This window comes from Tamandua tetradactyla, chromosome 2 (assembly GCF_023851605.1).
Source record: "Tamandua tetradactyla isolate mTamTet1 chromosome 2, mTamTet1.pri, whole genome shotgun sequence".
Classification (NCBI taxonomy): Eukaryota; Metazoa; Chordata; class Mammalia; order Pilosa; family Myrmecophagidae; genus Tamandua; species Tamandua tetradactyla.
The window spans coordinates 163683905-163704739 of NC_135328.1; the positions used below are offsets into that span (position 1 = coordinate 163683905).

General features: G+C 40.0%; 1 protein-coding gene across 6 annotated transcripts in view; it reads left to right on the plus strand.

The window, feature by feature from the left end:
- The window catches only part of DAB1 (DAB adaptor protein 1), a 473979-nt gene that overhangs the window by 128022 nt on the left and 325122 nt on the right, over nucleotides 1–20835 (plus strand). For 5 of the 6 annotated variants that reach the window (XM_077149515.1, XM_077149510.1, XM_077149513.1 and 2 more), the window contains one exon: nucleotides 18518–18720. In XM_077149515.1, coding sequence (XP_077005630.1) covers nucleotides 18654–18720 — 67 coding nt within the window. In that variant the 5' untranslated portion in view covers nucleotides 18518–18653. Of the gene's footprint in view, nucleotides 1–3413; nucleotides 3499–18517; nucleotides 18721–20835 lie in introns of those variants that run through there. The other variant, XM_077149511.1, reaches the window with a different exon arrangement.

The following is a 20835-nucleotide window of genomic DNA, read 5'->3' on the forward strand; positions in this document are numbered from 1 at the left end:
GAAAATAAAATGCATATTATATATTATATTATATACATATAATATGTATATATTATAACAATAATTTATGAAAATAAAATATATTTTATGAAAATAAAGCATATTTCAAAATATATGTAAAATATATTTTATAGTGTATAATTATATGTGTAAACTATATAATAAATTTATAATAGTTTATGAAACGAAAATATATTTTATTTTATAGAATTCATTTCACACAAAATGCTTTTCATTAAATATAACTTTTAACATTTTTAATGATGAAAGGGGCACTTTTCCTGGTGCCCAGGAAAGTCACAATGTAACCCAGCTCAAGGAAATTGTGACTTGCTGAAAAGGCATGAGGCATTTCAAGGTGAGATGGACATAGCCAGACTCAAGTCAACTGGTCCCAAGGCAATGCATCCTCATTGTCATTTGGTTTTACCTAATACTTTTGAAATTTTAGAAAATCATCACTTCCACAGAATGACTAAGTGTTGGAATATTGTGGCATTGCATCCTTAATTTTAGCATCCCACGCATTCCAGGGCAAGGATAGGCAGACATGGAGGCAGCATGCTTTGCAGCAGCCTTATCCCAGGATTCCTGAGCCAACCCCAGGCCCACCTAGGGGAGAGCAAGTGCTGTTGGGAGGCAGAGTCTGTTGGGTTTGGCTTGTTTGTGGACAGTTCCATCCCACAGAAGTGCTCCTGTCTAATTGCTCCCAGAGTGGGACCGGTCTGCAGGACCCTTAGATAATGAACAAGGGGAGAAACAGGTGGGAAACAGCAGTATTGGAGTTTGCACATAGCACAGCTCCCCACCAGCCTCTTCTGTAAATTAGAGCCTTTGGAAAATTCGGCCTTCATTTCTGTTAGCAAGAGTTCAGTGAAAAATGTGGGTTAGTTCATACTCAAGACATGAGACACCTTCGTCTTCTCTCCTGTGTAAAATGGCCTTTTAATAGAGCCTTTGCATGATTCTAGGTATTTATAACAACTGAATTTGATCGTAGATAAGTTTGTCTGTTCCTCGTGATGTTCGCTATGAGATTCAGCCTGTGGTGCCATTCAGTCTTTGCCTGAATCATTAGAGAAAGCAGCTGCTAAGATAAAATTATAATGTCCTCTCTCTGAGCCTCAGTTTCCCCTTTGGGAAAATGATAGCTCTGTATTAGTCTATTTCTAAACTTTCTACGAGCTCTGGATTCTGTTGTTTGAGTGAATGAAAGATACCAACTTAAGGGGTGGGATTAGTTGTGGGGATCACATGAGCTCATGGATGGGGAAGTATTTTTTTTGTAAATTATAGTCACTTTAGTAATATTATTTAGTAAATAAGCGTCAGTATTTACATTTTATAGATGAGGAAGTGTACCATTGAGAAACGGTACATTTTAAAGCCAGAAATCAAACCTAGGACTGTTTGTCTTCACCTTTTGGGTTCCTTTATTTTTATAATCATTAGTATCATCACCGTCATCGCATTAATTGACACAGTCTAATTGAGAAAAAAGATGCTTACTTAGAAACAGCAGCGATAGCACAATCAGTATCATCTTAAATTGGCTTGAGGTATTTACTGGTGACCTTTGGCCTGCATACAGATTCTCAGGGAAATAAAAGGTGTGGGGCATTCCAGGGAGTAAAGCATTTTGAAAACATTAATTTTTCCTTGACAAGTTAAACCGAATCTTGATTTACTGGGAGCGAAGTCCAGTGCCATAAACATGTGCTGACCAGAATAACTGATTTTCTTTCTTTTTTTTTTCCTTCAGACAAACTGGAGGCAGGAGGCATTCCTTATGGGAAGGGATAACCCCCCTCATTCAAAGGCAGCAATGGACAGTTTGATATATACTTCTTTTTTTCCCCCTGCAAAAGCATGCATTTCTAAGCCTGGGAGTTTTGATGAACTAGATGCCTGCCTCAGTTTCCCAATGTGACGAGGCTCCAGGAATCCAGTTCTAAGGGGACACTTAGAAAAGCAGGGCAAGTGTAATCTTGCCTCCCTCATTTTGGGGACATCCTCATGTGGAACTGCCTGACTCCCATGTGGGAAGAGAGCATTTAGTTACGCTGTCCCATTTACCATGTAACTTGGACAGTTACACAGACTCAAGTTGCCTCTTCCAGCTGTCATCCTCCAGGGGCCATTACAGAAGCACCTCGGTGCAAAGACCTGTCTTTGTTCCTGTCGGGTTCTGACACTACCTGTATTTTCTTGAGCAAGAACTTTGATCTCTCCGTGTCTAGGTTTCTTATCTGTAACATGGAGGTTAAAACATTAAGCCCAGCGGTTGTTCTAAGGAGTAAGAGAGATGACACATGGGAAGTATCTAAGTATTTTGAAATCACCCCAGTACCCCTACCCCCCACCACCACAATAAGGGAACAGGATCAGTCAGACAAATGAGATGAGAGTATGAAATTTCTTTTTTTGTATGCTGTGGGGGGGGGGGGGGAGATCACATTTCATTCTTTTTCCATGTGAGTATCCCATTATTGCAGCAGCTTTTGTTGAATTTTTTGTTTGTTTATGTTTTGGTTGGTTGGTTGTTTTGGAAAATGCATGGGCCAGGAATTGAACCTGGGTCTCCTACATGGAAGGCGAGAATTCTACCACTGAACTACCCTTGCACCCCCCGAGATTATTAGATATTAAATAAAACAAGAACTTCCCTTTTCCAAGGTTGCATGGCTAGTGAAAGGTGATGCCAGCCCAGAAAATCCCAGCCTCCTAGGGAGGCACCCTCATTTCCAGAATGTGAACTCCCCAAGAGCGCAGGCTCTGTAGTACCCTCTGCCCCCAGGGCCTGCCTGACCCTCTACCTCCTTGACCTCAAATTTCACTTCTTTCATCTTCTCCCCTCTGTTCCACTTTGGCTCCGTGCTGTTGGATGAAAATTCTGCCTCAGGATTTTGGGGCTTGTCTTTCTCTTGTCCTGGAATGTTCTGTCACCAGCTATCTGCATGACATGTGCTGTCATTGTCTTAAAAGGTGTCTTCAGATGCCATGTCAGTAAGACTTGCCCTGACTACCCATATGACAACTGTGCCCCTCCCCAGCACTTATTCCCCAATCCGTCCTTTTTCTTCTTTTTTGCGTAGTGCTTACCAGAATTTGACATATTGTATATTTGATTTGTCTATTGTCTGCCTATATACCCACTAGAATATAAGCTGTGCCCCAGAACCAAACAATGCGTGACAAGCGGCCTGCACTCATTAAATTAAACAATATGTTGATTGAACGAGTAAATAAATGTGCTTGGAGCGGAGGGCTCTGTGTTTGAACGCCCTTTGCCTTGATGGTATCTGTGGCAGAACATTTGCTGCTTCCTCCCATGTGTTTGCGCCTCACCCACTCCTTCTCTGGCAACCACCTAAACTCGGTAATTGTGATCCCAGCTGTGCACTTTGTCCTTCCTTCTTTGCAGGGAGCCTCTGGCCTTCCATAAGGGCCGGGATAGCTGTGTCTTCAGAAGCTTTGCTTTGCGACATGGTCACATGGGTAACGTAACATTTAATTTAATTTTTTTAATCTGTAAGTAGAGATCTTTATTAGAAATTAATTTGCTCGGGCTGTTGGGTTTTATTTGCTTTTAGCATACTGAGGTATTTCCCTTGGGCAAAAGATGTCTCTTTGAGCTCTTTCTTGCCTGGTGCCTGGAGTTCTAGGGAAATGCTTTCTAGAATCTCTCTCTGTGAAGCTGAGTTTGGTAAATTGCGTTCTGAACCAAGGACTTCTACCATGCAGGAAAAAGTCTTACTGTCTTTTAATTATCTTAAAAGTCCTTTTGATGCTGTTTGAAATATTTAAAAGAGTATCCTATTCTGGGGACAGCAATCCTAGAAAAGCGAATGAAGTTAGAAAGTGTCTGATAATGTGACCTCAAAGGGAAAGGCCTTTCATGACTGATAGTATGAAAGGTGTACACATTGGACCGAAGAGAAATCAGAAACAGACTATAGGCATCAGGTGCTTAGCTCCTTGTTCTGACTCTTTAATTTGCTAATTGGGTGACATTAGGCAGCCCATTCAATCTCTCTTAAGACTAACTTTCTTTATCTGGAAAATGAAGAATCTGGGTCAATGGACTAGAAGATATCCAGGGTCCTTCCCAGCTTAAAACTTTACACAAATGCCTAAAGACTTTCATCCTAACTTGGATAGGTCAACTGCCCTCTCAGGGCCTCCATTTCCCAGTCTTTGAAATGAGAACAAAGATTCCCATCTTGCACTTTTATAAGAGTTCCATGATAATTTTGGGGGGCATACAGGTGTGAAAGTACTTTTTAGTGGCAGAGTCCTATTGTTATTGGAAATTGCTTATTTTTGCATGTGATTTTTGTGGCAATGTGCCAATAAGATGCTAGGCTAAAAGGAGATAAAAAATCTCATCACATCATCTTGCACATCATATTGACAATTCAAAAATTATACTTTAAAAGTATACTGGGTTTGCATTTCACTTTTGAATTTTTTGTTCCCAACTTACATCTTGAGTTCTTAACTTCAGCTTGAGGTCCATAGAATAGCTTCGAGGAATCCATAGATTCCTTAAAACTGTACACTAAATTTGTACAAACGTTCTTTTTTCTGGGAAAAGTGTTCATAGCTTTCATGATATTTTTCAAAGGAGTATTTGATATGCCCTGTTTTTTTAAACCCTATGATTCTTGGGAGAAGGGACTCTTTTCATACTTTTTTCTGATCATATATCTGTCCCTTTGTGGGAAAGTATTAACTGGTAATAACTTGAGAACCACAAATATCATGTGAACATCCTTTTATGGAACAAGCTGGCTGCTTTCTGAAACCCACCAGTTAATGGGAACCTGATCAAGATGGGCTCACTTTTTAGAGATAACCATGTGACAAGTCTGGAATATTTTATCAGTTTGATTCATGGAAGCTGCTTAGTATTAATTCTATCATTGTTGTCATAATCTTCTTATTCCTAATGAATGCTGCTAATTTAGATTATAAATTTTAACAAGCAAAGCCTAAAGTTCCTTCCAGAAAAGGAAAAGGCATCATTGGGGTGAGTGATCTCACAGGCCTTGGCCCAGTTGGCTGGGCAGTGGTGCATGGATTCAGCAAATGGAAAAGGAGCGGTGGTCTCAGCAGCTGGGGCTGAGAGGGGGCTTATGGCCAGTTCACATGCTAGCCTGCCTTTTCACTGTCATTCAGGGTGGCAGCACCCATTCCCCAACACCACCTCTCCCATCCACAAGGTATTAATTTTAACCCTATAAAATACCTTGTACCATTAGATCTGATTATCTAATTAAGAAAGCATAATAAAGACCTAGGAGTCAGGTGGTGTTTATAAGGTACCAAAAACAAACAAACAAAAAAAGAACTTGAAGTCCAGAGCCATGGATTCTGGTCTTTTTTCCAACTTCTGCTAGCTGGAAAATTTTTGTCTAGTCTCTTTTCCTTATCTAACCACTGTAAATGGGGACAGCAAAACCTACTTCACGAAGTTGTCATGAAAATGAAATGAGAATGTGAAAGGAAAAAATACTTGGCAAATTGTAGCAGTTGTTGTTAGACAAGAAATGTTAGAATGAATGCACAAAGGGGAGTTGAGGGAACCCTCCTAAGAAAAGCTGAGAGATCCTTTTTTTTTTTTTTTCCCTGCTGCTATATTCTGATGAGGGTGGTATCTTCTCCTTAAATGGAAATGGGAGGTGAGTATGGAATGGTGGAAATGAGTTGTTTGGGCCTCAGGAGGCCTCAACCTCCACGTGGAGCTCCCCACCAACTCACCTTCGTTACCCTCCAGAGAAGGCAAAAGGAGTTAGCGATGAAATGTCAGAAAGGCACTTGGGGACTTTTAGAAACATTCACCAGATAATATCACACACATGTAATGTTAATTATATGGAGCTGGTGGGATTATTATACATTTTATTATTTTTTATTAGTAGTAGTAAAGACTTTAATCCAAGGAGTCCGTTTTAAAAAGGCTGCTGAATATGCTTAAGGGAATGAGGATAATATTTCTTTTAAAACTCTACCTAAGAGATAGCTACCCAGAATCCTCGTACTTGGCAGACAGAAAGTAAACAGTTTTCTGAATTTACCAAGTGCTTGCCTGAATAGACAAGGAGCCTGGGGGCATTTCTTGTGGGAGTGATGGGTTGTGAATCCCCATATGAAGTGCGTGTGTTAAAAAAAAAGAAAAGAAAAGAAAACGGTCTGTTTTAAAAGGAAAAAGAAGTCTCTGAGTGTTTGGCAAAAACAGATTATTTTTAACCTGGAAAAAAAAATAGGATTGTGGAGATTTCAAAGATTTTGTTATTTTATTTATTCGGCTCATAAATTTAGGTGGTGTTTCCCTGTGTCTCATTTGTATAGGACAAAGGGAGATGCAAGAGAAGTAGAAGGTCATCAGGCCTTCAGATGCCCCTCAGTCTCATGAGGGGACTAGATATGAGTAGATAAAAATGAACCATTTGTGCAAGGTACATAGAAGCGCTATGATATTTGGGGTCAGATACTCAGTCCCAGCAGTAGGGTGAAGGGAGAGAAGGAGGAGGGTGAATCTGTATTTTTGTCCCAGCTAGGGTGCCTTGAGCTTGCTGTGCCCTGTGACTGAAGGTCACTCCTCCTTTTACCGCAAGCTTCTCTACATAGTCCCTCCAGGCTCTGATAGCATCTCCCTTCAGGCAGAGGAGAGATAACAGCTCTGCTGTTCTTTCCCTAGGGTACCCCGCTCTCCTTTGGGATTTCCCTTCTACGAGGTCCGCCCTTGTGTAAATAATCTCTTCATTAGCTCTTGGGGAAGTAGCCTCGTTTGAGTTTGCTCTCTGCTTCTTGCCGGGACCTGGAAATGTGGGTTGAGTTGAGCAGGCGAGGAGGCGTGGCATCGGAATTTGATAGGATGAGCAAGGTCCATGGCCAATCTACCTGTGTGGCTGCTGTATGTACCCAGGTGAAGATGAGAAGCTCAGCTGTGAGTCTGGAAAAATGTGCTGCACTGGCGCGTCACGATCAGATCTCATATCACTACAGAAACAGCATTTTAATAATTGTTTCCTCATTCATTTAGAGAGGTGTGCGCTGAATAACCAATGGGTATATGGGGTAAGATATAAATGTTGGATATTTCTCCCTCTTCGTTCCAGAGAGTTATATGCAAATGAATAGTTAAAGGGGGAGAAAAGGCAAACAATAATGTAATGAATAACTCTTCTAGTACCAGGCAATTTACATATATTACCTTATTTATTCTACTCGGCATCCGTTAGGGGTAAGGTACCAATTTCCCAGCTTTACAGGGCTAGAAATTACAGAGGCAGAAACTTCTGTTCAAGTATAGCCTCGCTGCCTCTTGACTTCTGTCTCTGCCTCTTATTATGCCTACCACAATCTGCACTCTGGCCCTCAGTGATTTACAAGATTTGTATCTATCCCTGTGGCCCTCAGTGATTCACGAGATTTGCATCCATCCACACATGCAAAATACATTCACCCAGCCTCAGGGCCCCTAAGAGTCTCACCAATTCAACATCCAAACTCTTACCAGTTCAAAAGTACAATATCTCATTACTGAATCATATTTTGGCAAATAGGACATGGACATATTTTGGGGGCCATTTTTTTCTGTCTACCACCAACACTGAATACTTTGTGATAAACCCTCAATATACATGATCCCAATTACTTCACCATCCATATGTGGTATTTACCCTCAGAGTCCTTGCATTTTTTCCAGGGAAGTTAAATAATATACTTAACCCTCCCCAATCAGTGAGTGAGGTCATGCCAGCACTGAAGTGCCCACATGGCTTCTCTTAATCACAGTGCCCATGGTTTCCAAACTTTACTGCACATTAGAATCTCGTGAGTCCCCTTGAAACCTCCCAATACCCAACTAAATCAGAACGCTGGGGTAGGAGATAAGCACCGATACTTTTTCCAGGTCGCCAGGTGATTCCAAAGGGTAGCACAGTTTGGGAACCACTGCACTTTGGTGACTAATTCATAAATGGGGGTGCATTGTGTGCAGGAAAGAGAACGCACATTGGTTAGGGAAACTTTCCCAGTGCAGGGGAATTTGAACTGAGACTTAAAGGCGTTTGCTCGGGGAAACAGTCAAGAGGGCATTTCTTGGAGATGAAACAGCTTTCCATGTTGGGGATTTGCTCAGTGTATGCCAAGTGTGATTAGATTTTTATGTGTTTGTGAAATGGTTCAAATAAATACATTCACAAATCAGGAAACAAACAAACAAAAAGGACATACTTTGCTCATCCATCCCCATTTATGGTTTCAAGAAAGCAACAGGGCCCCACTGTATTCTCTGTTGCATGTATTTTTGTCAGGGAGATGGTTCTGGAAATCGGGCTGCTTCCTGTCAAGTGCACATCCTTTTGTGGAGGAAATTTGAGCTATCCATGTACCTCATTTCACAGTTATTGAGATGGGACTAGCAAATCATTAGCAACGCAAAGAAAGATTGGGCCCTCTTTTATTTCAGAATGGGGATGATAAAAATTTGAGGTCGGAAAAGAGAGAGAGGTTTTATGTAGAGCTTCTTAGAAGAAAACTGCCATGTCAGTGATGGAAGAAGGTTGGCCACCCATCTGCCGGTGGGGAGAAGGTGGCCTCTGTGGGCAGTGACCTAGATTGGGGCGAGAGGAAGGGCTGTGGCAGGGAGAACAGATTGACTGCCGTTTTGGTGCTGATGGTCATCTGAGTGTGGACAGTGAAGGGCGAGAGCCCCTGCCCAGGTCCACCCTCGCAGCCAGACAGCTGGGGGCCAACTGTTGCACACTCACGCAGCTTGCAGTTTACAGGCGTTTGGCCTCTGTTGTTCTCTTTGCTTCTGTCACCTTTGACAATAATGAAATGCAGCGTGTGGAAGGAAGAATAAATAACGGTGGCATAAATTTTAGGTAAATCAGCAGGTGAAGCTGCCAAATAACGGCGTTTGTTTATTTTAAACCCCCTTCACCGGGAGGGCCTCATTAAATACTTGTCTTTTCTTCTCCCGCATCCCTCGGGAATAGCAATAATTCTGTGTTGCTCAAACACAGTGTGGAGGAAACGGGGCTGATAGGAGAGGGCATTCAGTCATGAAGAGCAAATAAGCGTGTGTGCCCGCCTCCGCGACTGGTTAGCAGGGTGAAAATGTGGGAGGAACTGGGGCTCCAATGCCAATGAGGGAGGTGGCCCTTGAGGAGGGGTGTTGGGGAATAGACAGTATTGGGGAACGGGCATGATGACCGGCTGAGGCTGGGTTCTGCCCTGGAGGCTGCAGCAGTGGCCCGCCTGGATTCTCTCTGTGCCTCCAGCATGTGGCTCGGGGGTGCAGTGGGTCTGCTTTGTACATAGTAGGTGCTTAGTAAATGTGCGTTTAATTGATTTGGCCTATAGAAGCTGTGACTGAATGGCTGTGTTTCAAAGAGTTGAGAGTGTTTGTTTGTTTTTTACACCTTTGGGAGGAAAATTGAAGAACACAACTTGTAAATTCATTAGCAGTCTCCCTATTGGCCTCTCTGTGCCCCCAGGATTGGAGGCCTCCTGTCCCTGGGTGACACTGGGGTTAGTGCCATCTTGAAGGAACCTAAACTCTGTCAGTTCCCTGTTCAGCCACTGTGGTGGCCCCTGTCATTCATCAGAAAGCACCCCCTGCCAATGAACCATTTTTGAAGTCTGCCACCCTGTACTAGGAAATGAATTTTTAGATATGAATTCTATGCATTGTACAATAGTACATGTAGGGTGGTAAACTGCTGTTTCTTGTTTTTAGACAAAAATAAACAATTCTAAATAGACATTGCAAGGTTTTATTTTCTCACCCAAGTGGATTTTCTTGAGAGTACCTGGGATGCCCGCTCTCTGGTTTGAAGACTACAGGACATGGGGGTATCATGTTTGAATGAATTCCCAGGATTGGAGCCATTATACACAAGCTTTCTTCTTAATTTGACTTTTACTAGTCTTTCCAAGGATCTCCTCCTCTGAGAAGTCCTGCCTCCCCTGTACCCCCTCTCCCCACTACAGTATTTGGCCCCAGGTTGAGGCAGGTGAGCTGCCTTCTGTGTCCCTGGAGAATCCTCTTCCTGTCATATCGACTTTTATTATACCACACCATGTCTGCTTGTCTCTGTCCACCTCACCAACACCAATTCCAGCTCCCTGAGGTTGGGAGTGTATCGTGGTTATCTGTGTCTGAGCATCTATCTAACCCAGTGTCTGCGGAGAGTAGATATTTCATGACTGCTTGTTCAGTGAATACATGATTATCTGTACTTATTTAAATGTTTGTTGCATGCCTACACAATGGGCCAGGCCCTGTGCAGATGGCTGGTGGAATTGAAAGATGGCCAGAGTGCATTCCTGCTCAGAATGGGGTGGTTTTAAGGACTGTGTGAGGAGACGGACAGAGCATCTGTACTATAAGATGGGGAATAAGAACGTGAGAAGCGGGGCAAGGGAGATGGGAGGGAATTATGAGCTGAACACAGGACAAGCATTTTGTATAGTTGCATTCACTTTGATCTCCCATAAACCCCAGAGATATAAAGTTATTAGCCCCATTTAACAGGTGAGGAAATTGAGGCTCCGAGTGGTTAAGTAGCTTTAAGCACCTAAGGCTGTAATAAGTAGGCAGTGATGGAATCTGGCAGGATTCAAACCCAACCCCTTAGAGTGCTTACTGCTTTATGTTCTGCCACCTCGTGAGACTTTTTTGTACAATCAGGAGTGAGGATTTTTGAAGGTTGGGTAGAGGTGGAGCCCACAAATATTGGAAACACTCATGGAATTATTTTAGGTTTGTGCCCTTGATTTTTTCTGATACCCTAAGAGTTTATGTAATGAATTTTCATGGTGCTGTAAATACCTAATGAAACTGTGATCCATTAGTTAAATGAAATGTTCCTAAGTTTGCCTTGTTGCTGTCACATAAATTCTTTTAATATTGCTAAAACCTGGTTCTGAGTTTTGTTACCTTTGAGTTTGATTAGAGAAACACATTTTGTTCCTTCATCATTGCTTTGCAGAAGGTTGACTGATATCTGAATAGTAACAGTGCCAACCTTCTGGAATAGAGCATTTTATTTTTCCAAAAATGCTTCGGCATAACTTGTGTTTATTCCTATTCATTTGATCTCATGAATTATATCCAGCATTATCCAGTTTTACAGGTGAGCAAACTGATAAGCAGCTTACATAGCTTGTTGGCTCTAGATTTTATCCTAAACAAGCTAGACCACCAGAAATCTGTATTGCAAGATTGCATTTGTTTATTTTTCATTAAGTTTATAAAAGGTGTTAAAATAGGCTTGAGCCACCTTGTTTTAACCCTATTTAAAATTTTAAATGTTACTACTAAATTATGGTTTAGTATTATGCTGTCAGCATAAGGTAAGGGGCATTGAAAATTACCTGTTGGAGTTTTTATAGAGAAATTGCTGATCTTAACATCTATAATATCATACAGTATTGAATTGATGTCGTTTAGGTCCTCTTCGTTCTCCATTGCTGGTCAAAAGAAGAGAGAAAACTTTTTCTGAGCATGGACTTGGTGAAACCTGTAACTGATCATACTTCCTTCTTTGCTTTGGCTACTAGGAATCTTATAGCCAGATTTATAACCTGCCCTCTGCAACTATATGGGTTTTTTATGTGTGTGTGTGCCTTATCCCCACTTCTGCCTTCATCTTAATTTCTAGCCCTTTACTCCTCTTTACTCCACTTTCCTCACTTATTTATTTTGTTCTGTTATTAAGAATGGCTTTATGTATGTTGGTTGGAATTCTTTTTTTGGTCATAATTTTGGGTAAACATAAACAACATGATCATGCATCCTCAGGTCACGGTATCTGTTGTGTTTTTCCCTCTCGTTCTTGTGGCATGATGACCTTGGGTCTACAGTAAGGTTAATAATGTATCAGCTTTGTGGTCTGCAGAGATACAAAGCCAGGGATGCTTTTGATCAGTTGTTTTTCTTGAAGGGCTTGGGCAAAACATTTGCTGAAGATGATAATATTTTATTAGCATCTCTGAACATCATTCTGCCAAAATTTCCTACAGCTGCTTGAATTTCTGACACCCACCTCAGCTTTTAATAAGTGCTGGCATTGAGTTCCAGCCCAGTTTCCCTCTTTCCAATTTTCTTGTCCCTGAAAAGAACAGGTGTGTGGGTTGGGGGTGGGGTGGGGGGAGAGCATTTGAGACATTTTCCAAATGGCCTAGATCAGATCAGATTGTCCTTGACATATTGAAAAAAAAGATTCACAAGCTAATATCATAGCCCCAGAGATACAGAGGCCATCTCTGGGAGTAATGCCTACTTTGATAGAGTAATTAAGGAAACGTGCAATGGCTCATGGGGCAGGTGGGTAAAAAGTCTGAGTGAGAAAACACTCCCCATTGAGGCATAGTTTGAAGAGAAAGTTTAGAGTTCCAGAAGAAGGAAATCTACATAGTAGCTTTGGCAGGTCCAGCTACTTCTGCCAAGTCAGGCAGTCTGAGCAGATACAGGGGTAAAATTGAAATCTGTAATAAGACAAACAGCATCAACTAATTTTGAACTCAGCCTTGGGAATTAGAGGACCTGCCATCTAGGGAGCTGAAATGAGTCCGAACTTAGAGGGAATGTAAGACCTGAATTGGCTTTGTTATATACCTTCTAAGTACTAGAATCTGAGTCCGGCTGTTTTAATTTAAAATTTTTTTATTTGGAAATAACATCAAACTTAACAGGAAAAAGTATGAGAATAAGAATATATAAAGAATACTTCATGCCCTGTACCTAGATTTACCTGTTGTTAATGTCTTATCCCATTTGATTTTATCTTTCATGTTTTCTCTCTCTTTATGTATCGACATACACACACACACACACATATAATATTTTTACCTGAATCATGTAAGAGTAAGAGGCAAATATCCTAGCCCTTAGCTCCTAAATATTCCATGTTTATTTTCTAACAATAAGAGTTTTCTGTTACGTAACCACAGGGAGTTACTAACTTCAAATGAACATTAAAATAAAAATTTGTCCTATGACCCAATAATTTCCTTTACAACATTTTTTTTTCTCTCTAGTACAGGATCTTTCCAGGTATTGCATTGAGTTGTTTTATCTTTTTTAGTTTCATTTGATTGAAAACGTTTTCCCAGCCTTTCTTTTGGTCTTTTACAACATTTCTGAAGAATACAACCCCCACTTCCATTTTTTCAATGCATAATAAAATTAGATTCCTGGCTAGAAAACTGCATAATTCTAAATAAGGATTACTATGTTCTTCTCTGAGCCTCACCTGCTATCCCTCTTTGTTGATGTTAATCTTGATGGCTTGTTAGAGGTTTACTTTGCAATCACTAGTTTTTCCCTAGCAACTCATAAGCAATAGGTGAGGAGACACTTAAAGACTTTCAAGTATCTTGCTTCTCATAAAAATTTCCCCCTAGATTTAGCATCTGTTGATAATTTTTGCCTGCCTAAACTTTACTGTGATGGTTAAAATGATAGTTTTGTAATTCTCATAATCCCATCCCCTTTCCCCACATTTGCTGTTCTGTCTCTTACCATTTTGGATTCATATTTTTTCAGTGATATATCATTTATTGCCATCCTTAATTATACTGGCACTTAAATTGTTCCAGATTAGGCTGATGGGTATCCCCTTCATGATGCTCCTGTATCCTTGTGTCACATGTCTGCGTATATATATATATTTTTAGTGCTAAAAAATACTTTCTGGAATAACAAGATGTTTCAGGTTCATCTTATACCTCACCTGCCCCAGCTCTGCATTGTTATATTGGGGAATGGTATTAGAAACCAAAATTTGGAAACGAGGTGTGCTCGTTGTTCTGTGGTATCTTTCTGGGGACAGTGCCAGAAAATATATGCATATAAACACACACGCATATGAATGTACACATATGTAGCCATATACATATATATTTCATAAATCATGAGTTTACTCTGATGCCTCCAATTTCCATTCCAAACCCACAACATTCTTTCTTGCCTTTCATATGTAATCACTTCTTCTGTAGCGAGAACCTTGACTACCAAAATCAACATATTTACTTCTTTGCACAAAACTGTAATAAATCTAAAAGAGTTTCAGAAATGCTTTGCTCACAAAGCTACAAAAAGTAAGCCTATTAAAGAGAGTTTGGGATTGGCTGCAGTTCCCCCTACCTCAGCCTTGCTCAAGATTGAACGTGAACATTCAAATTCAGTGTTCATCAGCGATTTGGTTTAGTTCTTTGTCCCCAACCCATTCAACATGGTTATGATATGTGAAAAACACTTGATGGATGTTTCTGTCTGCTTTAAATTTTAGGCTTTTTTCTCCTACTTTTCAACCTTGTTAATATAATTTTATTTTTTCCTGAGAGGTAGAACATTGATATGTTTCCAAAAGTGAAAACTATCCAAAAATCTCTACTCCAGGAAGTATCAGGCTTTCCGATATCCCTTCTACCTGGTTAACCAGCCACCCAGTATCTCCCCACGTAGAAAAACAACTTTCTGAAAAATAGCCTTTTTTTTTAACAAAAGGTAGCCTGCTAAGGATTTAGCTAGGCTTTTAAAGTACTTAAATCTTGTTTATCCCCAAATGTTACGTATTTGGTGGTATTTCTCCCATTTCACAGATGAGGAAACAGAGGCTTCTCAAAGTCTATGATATTGTGAACTTTTGTATTTTGTTAATAAATGGCTTGTTTTCTGTGCTTTTCAGTTGGAATGAAGCTGAGTAAGATGCTTCAAATCACAAAACAAGCAGGCGGTTAGGTACAAATTTTAATCCACAGTGCATTTGATGCCACACAAACGCAAATGCTTGGTTTTGGAAAGAATTCCACTTCATTTGCTTTTTAGTGCTGGGTTGTCCATTTGGACAGGAATTTGCAGCACCCTTAGTGTATTACACTAGGCTTAAAGCAGCGTGTGGGACCTGGTTGGGAGGGTTTGAGTGATGTTGGGGTAAAGAGTAGTTTGCACCTTTTCCTGTGCTGTGCTGCTTATTTGCCATGTGATCTTGGGCAAGGTATTAAAAGCTATTTGTGCCTCAGTTTACCCACTTGTCAAACAAAGATAATATCTTACTCTTCAAGTTGTTGAAAAGATTGAATGAGATGATATATGAAAAGCTCATAGCAAAATACTTGGGAAATAGTGAGTCTTTGATAAACATGACTTGTAGGATTGTATGAAGAGAGGGGTGATGTGGGAAAGGAGTATACAAATTTGCATTTATAGTATGCATTTGTTCTCTCGTAGCTGCTCAAACCTTGAGCTTTGTTTTTTAAAAATGGCATATCTGTTTTGTCTGCCCTGTGGTTTGGTTTTTTGCCCCCCACCCCCATCACTGAACACCGAATATTTTATTTTAGAAGCAGTTCACCAGACAGAATGTCTGTAGTGGAATGTTACATAATTCACATTTAGATTTGAAGAGCTCATTATAAAAAACCTGACACACTTCAGGAATATTAAATTACCGCAGATTGTGGAGCAAAGAAACATTATTGAAGCATTTCAAAATTCTAGGCAAGCCTGAATTTAACTGATAGTGTTTCACAGCTTTTACTGGGGAAAAAAATGATTTGAGTTGTCACATGGTTTCTGGCCCTGGAGGACTTTAATCTCCTTAATTACAAAGAAATGAATTTCCTAAATAATTTGGAATTACTTCACAGTGTTTGCTCAACCTCTGGCTTTTGGAAAATTAAAGAGGTTACAGGGGTCCATAAGATGGTAAGTTCTTAAGTTCTCTCTGTACTACAGCTTCCTTATTTAAGTTTTTATTAGGAGTGATGCAGATTCCCTTTCATTATTGATATAGTGATGTACTTAAAAAATTCACAAGTAAAAAAAAAAATTTAACAAGTAATGTTTATAATGCTTGAATACAATCACATTTTGTTGAACACGTGGTTCTGGAGCTACCTGTGGAATAGGGAGATGTGCCATACCGTGGTTTATAAAATTGAAGAGGAAAAATTGTCCCAAGTCCAATCCAGTTTTATACACTGACTTTACAAGTGCTTGAAATTATGTAAACTACATAGATTTAGCTCATATCAGTCTTTATATAATAGGCACCTAGTATGCATAAGACCATCAATATGGAAAGATCTCAGATTTTACCACTTCCTGCAATGTATTTTTAGGAAGCAGACTTTACCTGTGCCAGTTTCCTTCTTTGTAATGGAGAGATTATAACAGTGACTTGTGGTCACAAAGCAGCCATGTGACTTTGCACAAGGAACTACTGTGCATAGGAAACTACTGGTCACTGAACTTTATTAAATGCCTGCCAGGAAGTATGCCAGGTACTCTTCCAAACACGCTACCCTGTGCAATTAATTTCCACGGCAACTTCATGAAGTTGGTACTGTTATCTCCATTGCCCAGATGATGAAGCTGAGGCAAGGAGAGGTTGATAACTTCCTCAATATCACATGGCTTCTAAGTAGCTGAAACTATGAAGTTGGCCAAAAAAGTAGGTTGTAACCTAAGGAGGGAGAGAGTCGCCCTTAATAAAGTAGGGATCAGAAAATCTTTCTATGTGTCACCTCCCTGCTCAAATTATGTCTCCTTTGATCAGCTTGGTTATTGATTTCAAGGTTCCTTGCCTTTGTACATGTTGGCCCTTCTGCCTGAAGTAACTATTCACTCATTCATTAAACATATTTATTGGGTACCTGTTGTTCTTATCCCTTTTTATCCCTTTTTATCTCCTTGACAGAAGCATCCTTCTTCAAGATCCTGTAGTGTAGGGCTTCTTTGTGAAGCTTTCTTAACTCTTCTGAGCAGAGGTGAATACTTGCTCCTTTGTGCCCCACTATGCATGGTTTAGTTCTGGTCATGTATATTGCAGTCCCTTACATGACTGACACTTCTGCTAGACTGTGAGCTTCTTAGAGGACAGGGATCAGCCTTGACTATGTGCCTGTGGTCAGAGAGTTTGAGCAGTAAGTGTCTGTTGGCATAAATGAGTCAGGAAGTATTTGTATTTGGTGCATAGTGGATTCTTAATAAATGTTTGTTGAAATAAAATGATAAATGTTAATAAATTGTGCCCATATGTGACTGAGTTTTGTGACTGGCATCTTCTGTGGAATGTTCTCTTTTTGGTTGGAGGGGTTGAGGAGTGGGTGGAGATTTGTGATGTGGTGTTGTCAATAGATTGCATAAAAGTGGCAGTGTAGTTCTTATTCTCTGCATATGATTTCATGGCTGTTCTATGAAAATAATTTTCAGTGTTTCTTGGCTGTAGCCTTAGATCCTCATGTGTCTTTCATTTGGGGCTGGTATCTACAAAATTATGAGATAATTTTTAAAAAATACCAAATCAAGTATCTTTGGATAGGATGGAAGTTTCTACATATTTATTCCTTACTATAATTGTTTTGTGGCTTTTATATTAGACTCTCTAGTTAAGTCTGCAGTTGTCATGATTAAGAGGTGTGGGCCATTATTCTTTCTGAGCTGAAAGTGGTATTTGAGGTGAGCCTTTTTAGATGAAACAGTTCTAGATGTGTAGGATGATCTAGGAATTGGGTGTGCAGTTTTAAGTTCCATTTCTAGTAGCTTTTAAAAATACTCTTTCAAAATGGATAACTGGTGAAATGCTTATTTACAACTGAGCTCTCAAGTTAGAATGATTAGTCACTGGGAAAGACTGTTGATTGGACATAGAAAATACATTAATTCAATTTAAATGAGATCGAATGAGATAATGCATGTAAAGCAGTAACTGACTTCATAGTATGTAGTAAGTGCCTAGTAAATACTAAATGTAATTGAAGTGATTGTATTATCATTAATATCATTATTATCTATCCAACACAAAGTCTGAGCTTAATAGTACCTAGTAGTGTGAATTGCGTATTTGTTAAAGGATGAATGAATGAAACGTGTGTTTGTCTGTTTCTTTTCTTTCTCTTCCCACAGTAAATGCTTGTCTGGTCTTATAGCTGGAGGAAAAGCTGACATAAATATTGGCTTGCTGGAAAGTTTCTCAGCTCCATTTGTCTCCTTACCCTTGGAGCCCAATTTTATGTCAACTTCATGTCCTCTGTAATGCCTGCAGTGAGGGACAGACCACAGGTCACTTCTCTATGATCTGCCTTGGCTGCCAAGGCTCTGATCAAGCTTGGCTGATGAATGGGTGCCTCGTTGTTGGAATTGTCTCCATGGGGCTGGCCAGGAAATATGCCTTCGCTGTATTTTCTAGGTGACATCTAGTGCTTGAAAATAAGAAACATGGAAAACAGAGAGTTGGGTTTTGTTCCTTTTGTAAATCCAGAGTTTGAAAAGTCTATTTTGAGTTATCTGGTTTGGAGAAGAATTTTACTTATAGACCTCTCATTCCATTAGTTGTATAAATCCTGCCAATTGCCTCATGAAATCTTATGAGCAGTGTATATGTGGACACCAATGCTTTTGCATCTCCATTTGCCAAATCCTTTTTTTCTAATTTCTGTTTAACTTCAAAAGAGTGATTAATTCTGAGTTTTCTCTTTCCTCAATTTGCAGCACTCAAAAGGAGTGAATGAAATGTGCAGCTCGGGGTGTTGTTTCTGAAGGGAGGAGTCGTTCCCTTGCAGAGGAGTCCTCAATGAGCCTGGCCGAGGCCCGGGATCTGTGTGAAGTAGACTAAGGATTTAGTAGGATGTCAACTGAGACAGAACTTCAAGTAGCTGTGAAAACCAGCGCCAAGAAAGACTCCAGAAAGAAAGGTAGGGATGAATTTGCTCCTTGCTGGTGGCTCTTTTTCTGTGCTGGAATGAGTTCTTTACCTCTGGAATGATATAAAGAACTATCTTTGTGATTGTACATATTTTTAACAGCCACCAACATCTTTGGTGGTATTTGTACTCATGTATAACATTTTAGTGGTTCTCCATTATTGTCCGGGTAGAAGCTGAAATATTCATAATATACAAAGCACCTGCTGATACACCTTCCACCCATCCCTCCAACTACATCTTGGCATGAAAAATAACCCTGCTGCTCCTCTTTTACCCTCCAAGCCTTCTTCTTGTTGTAGTTTACCTTTCTATATTCCAGTGGTTCATGAACTCTACGAGCACCATATCATCTGGCAGGCTTATTAACAGACAGATTGCTGGAGTCTCTGATTCTGTGGGTCTGGAGTGGGATCCAAAAATGTGCTTTTGATTTTTGGACCAGCAGTCTCCCTGGTCCAGGGATCACACTTGGAGAGCCACTGGACTAGTAACCTAGAATTGTTTTTCTGTTCTTGTTCTCCTTTATTTTGGACTGATCCCAACTTATTTTTCAGGTTTGAGTTTAGTGGGACTTCCTGGGAGAGCTTTTGCTTACTTCCAAAATTCGGATATATGCTGTTGTTTGTTTTGCTTCAGTAGCACTTTGCTTCTAGGGTACTTTGTTAAAATTTCCCTATGTTTTTCTTTGTCTATACTGTAAAACCCTTCAGAGATGGTCCTCTTTCTCACCCATTAACTTGCAACGCTTAGGAAGTGCTTGACACAGAGGAGGCACTCAAATATCTCATAATGAAGGCTGGCATGCATAGTGTGATGGTCAAGTAATTCAACCACTTTTCATGCTTTCCAGAGAATTGGTTCCATGGCATTATGGCCATGCTTTTTCAGTAAGTATGTCCTTCTGTTGTAATTAGATTTGAGCAACTGCTTGCTTCAGGGGTGTGTGTGTGTGTTTCCTGTGGTTTCTGCTCTTTCCCTCCCCATTCTTCTCAGATGCATGGAAGGGAATTAATATAACTCTCTTTCAGTCTTGGAATCTGTCAATGTGAACTTGCAAACCAAGATGCCCTTGGTTGCTTTGTACAGGTAGCGATTTTTACGAGACATCACCGTGCCTGCCTAGTCATGTTTCATGATGGCATTTGTCTGGCACTTTATAGGAAACAGAGGATATAAGTATAATACATATGCAGCTCTTGGACAGCCAAAACCCCTGGAAGGAGTATAAATTTTGCTTTAGATGTTGATTTGACACACAAGTAGTTTAGAGGCAGTCTATTTTATTCCGTAAAATTTATTGTAAACCTTGTTTTTTATGCATCATGGTCTAAGAATAATAGAAGGAAGGCAAGAGAGTGGGAGAACAGGTCTAGGGAGAACTGCAACAAGGAAAATAAAAAATCTGGTATGTGCTAGAATTCAAAGGCTTTTTCAGTGGAAAATGATGTTTTATTTTTGCTTCAGATTTAATCTTTTCATTAAACTTGTGCTCCTGAATTAATGCATTACAAATTATATCTTAGTGATTTTTTTTTCATTCTTAATTTTAAGACAAATACAGAACCATTCTGAATAGAGGATTTAGTTTTTCAGGTCATTGGCTTGGTTGGAGACTTGGAAGGGGAGTGAGAAGGTGACCTTTTTAGAACCTCCTAATCTTCATGTCCTAAGAAGTTGTCAAAGTTGAACACAATACTTACGAGAAGAATATCCTCTAGTGAGTGGTTAACACCATGGGCTCTGGTCAAGCAGACCTGGGTTCAAATCCTGACTGTACTCCTTCCTAATTATGTCACTTTAGAGAGGTACTTAACCTCTCTGAGCCTCACTTTCTTCTCTTATAAAATAGGGATATAATATTTCAAACATCTTGGGCTCACTATGTAAATTAATTGAAATAAGATAAATTGAATACTTACTATACTACCTGGCATATGTTAAATGCACAACAAAGATGAGCTGTGTTCCTCCTCTTCCTTCCTCTTCTTCTTTTTATCTCCTTTTTTATGCTCTGCCCCCTCTCTTGCCCTTCCTTCCTTCCTTGTCATTCATTATCCTCCATTCCCCTCCACTTTCTGCTTTTCTCATTCCTTCCTCTTCTGC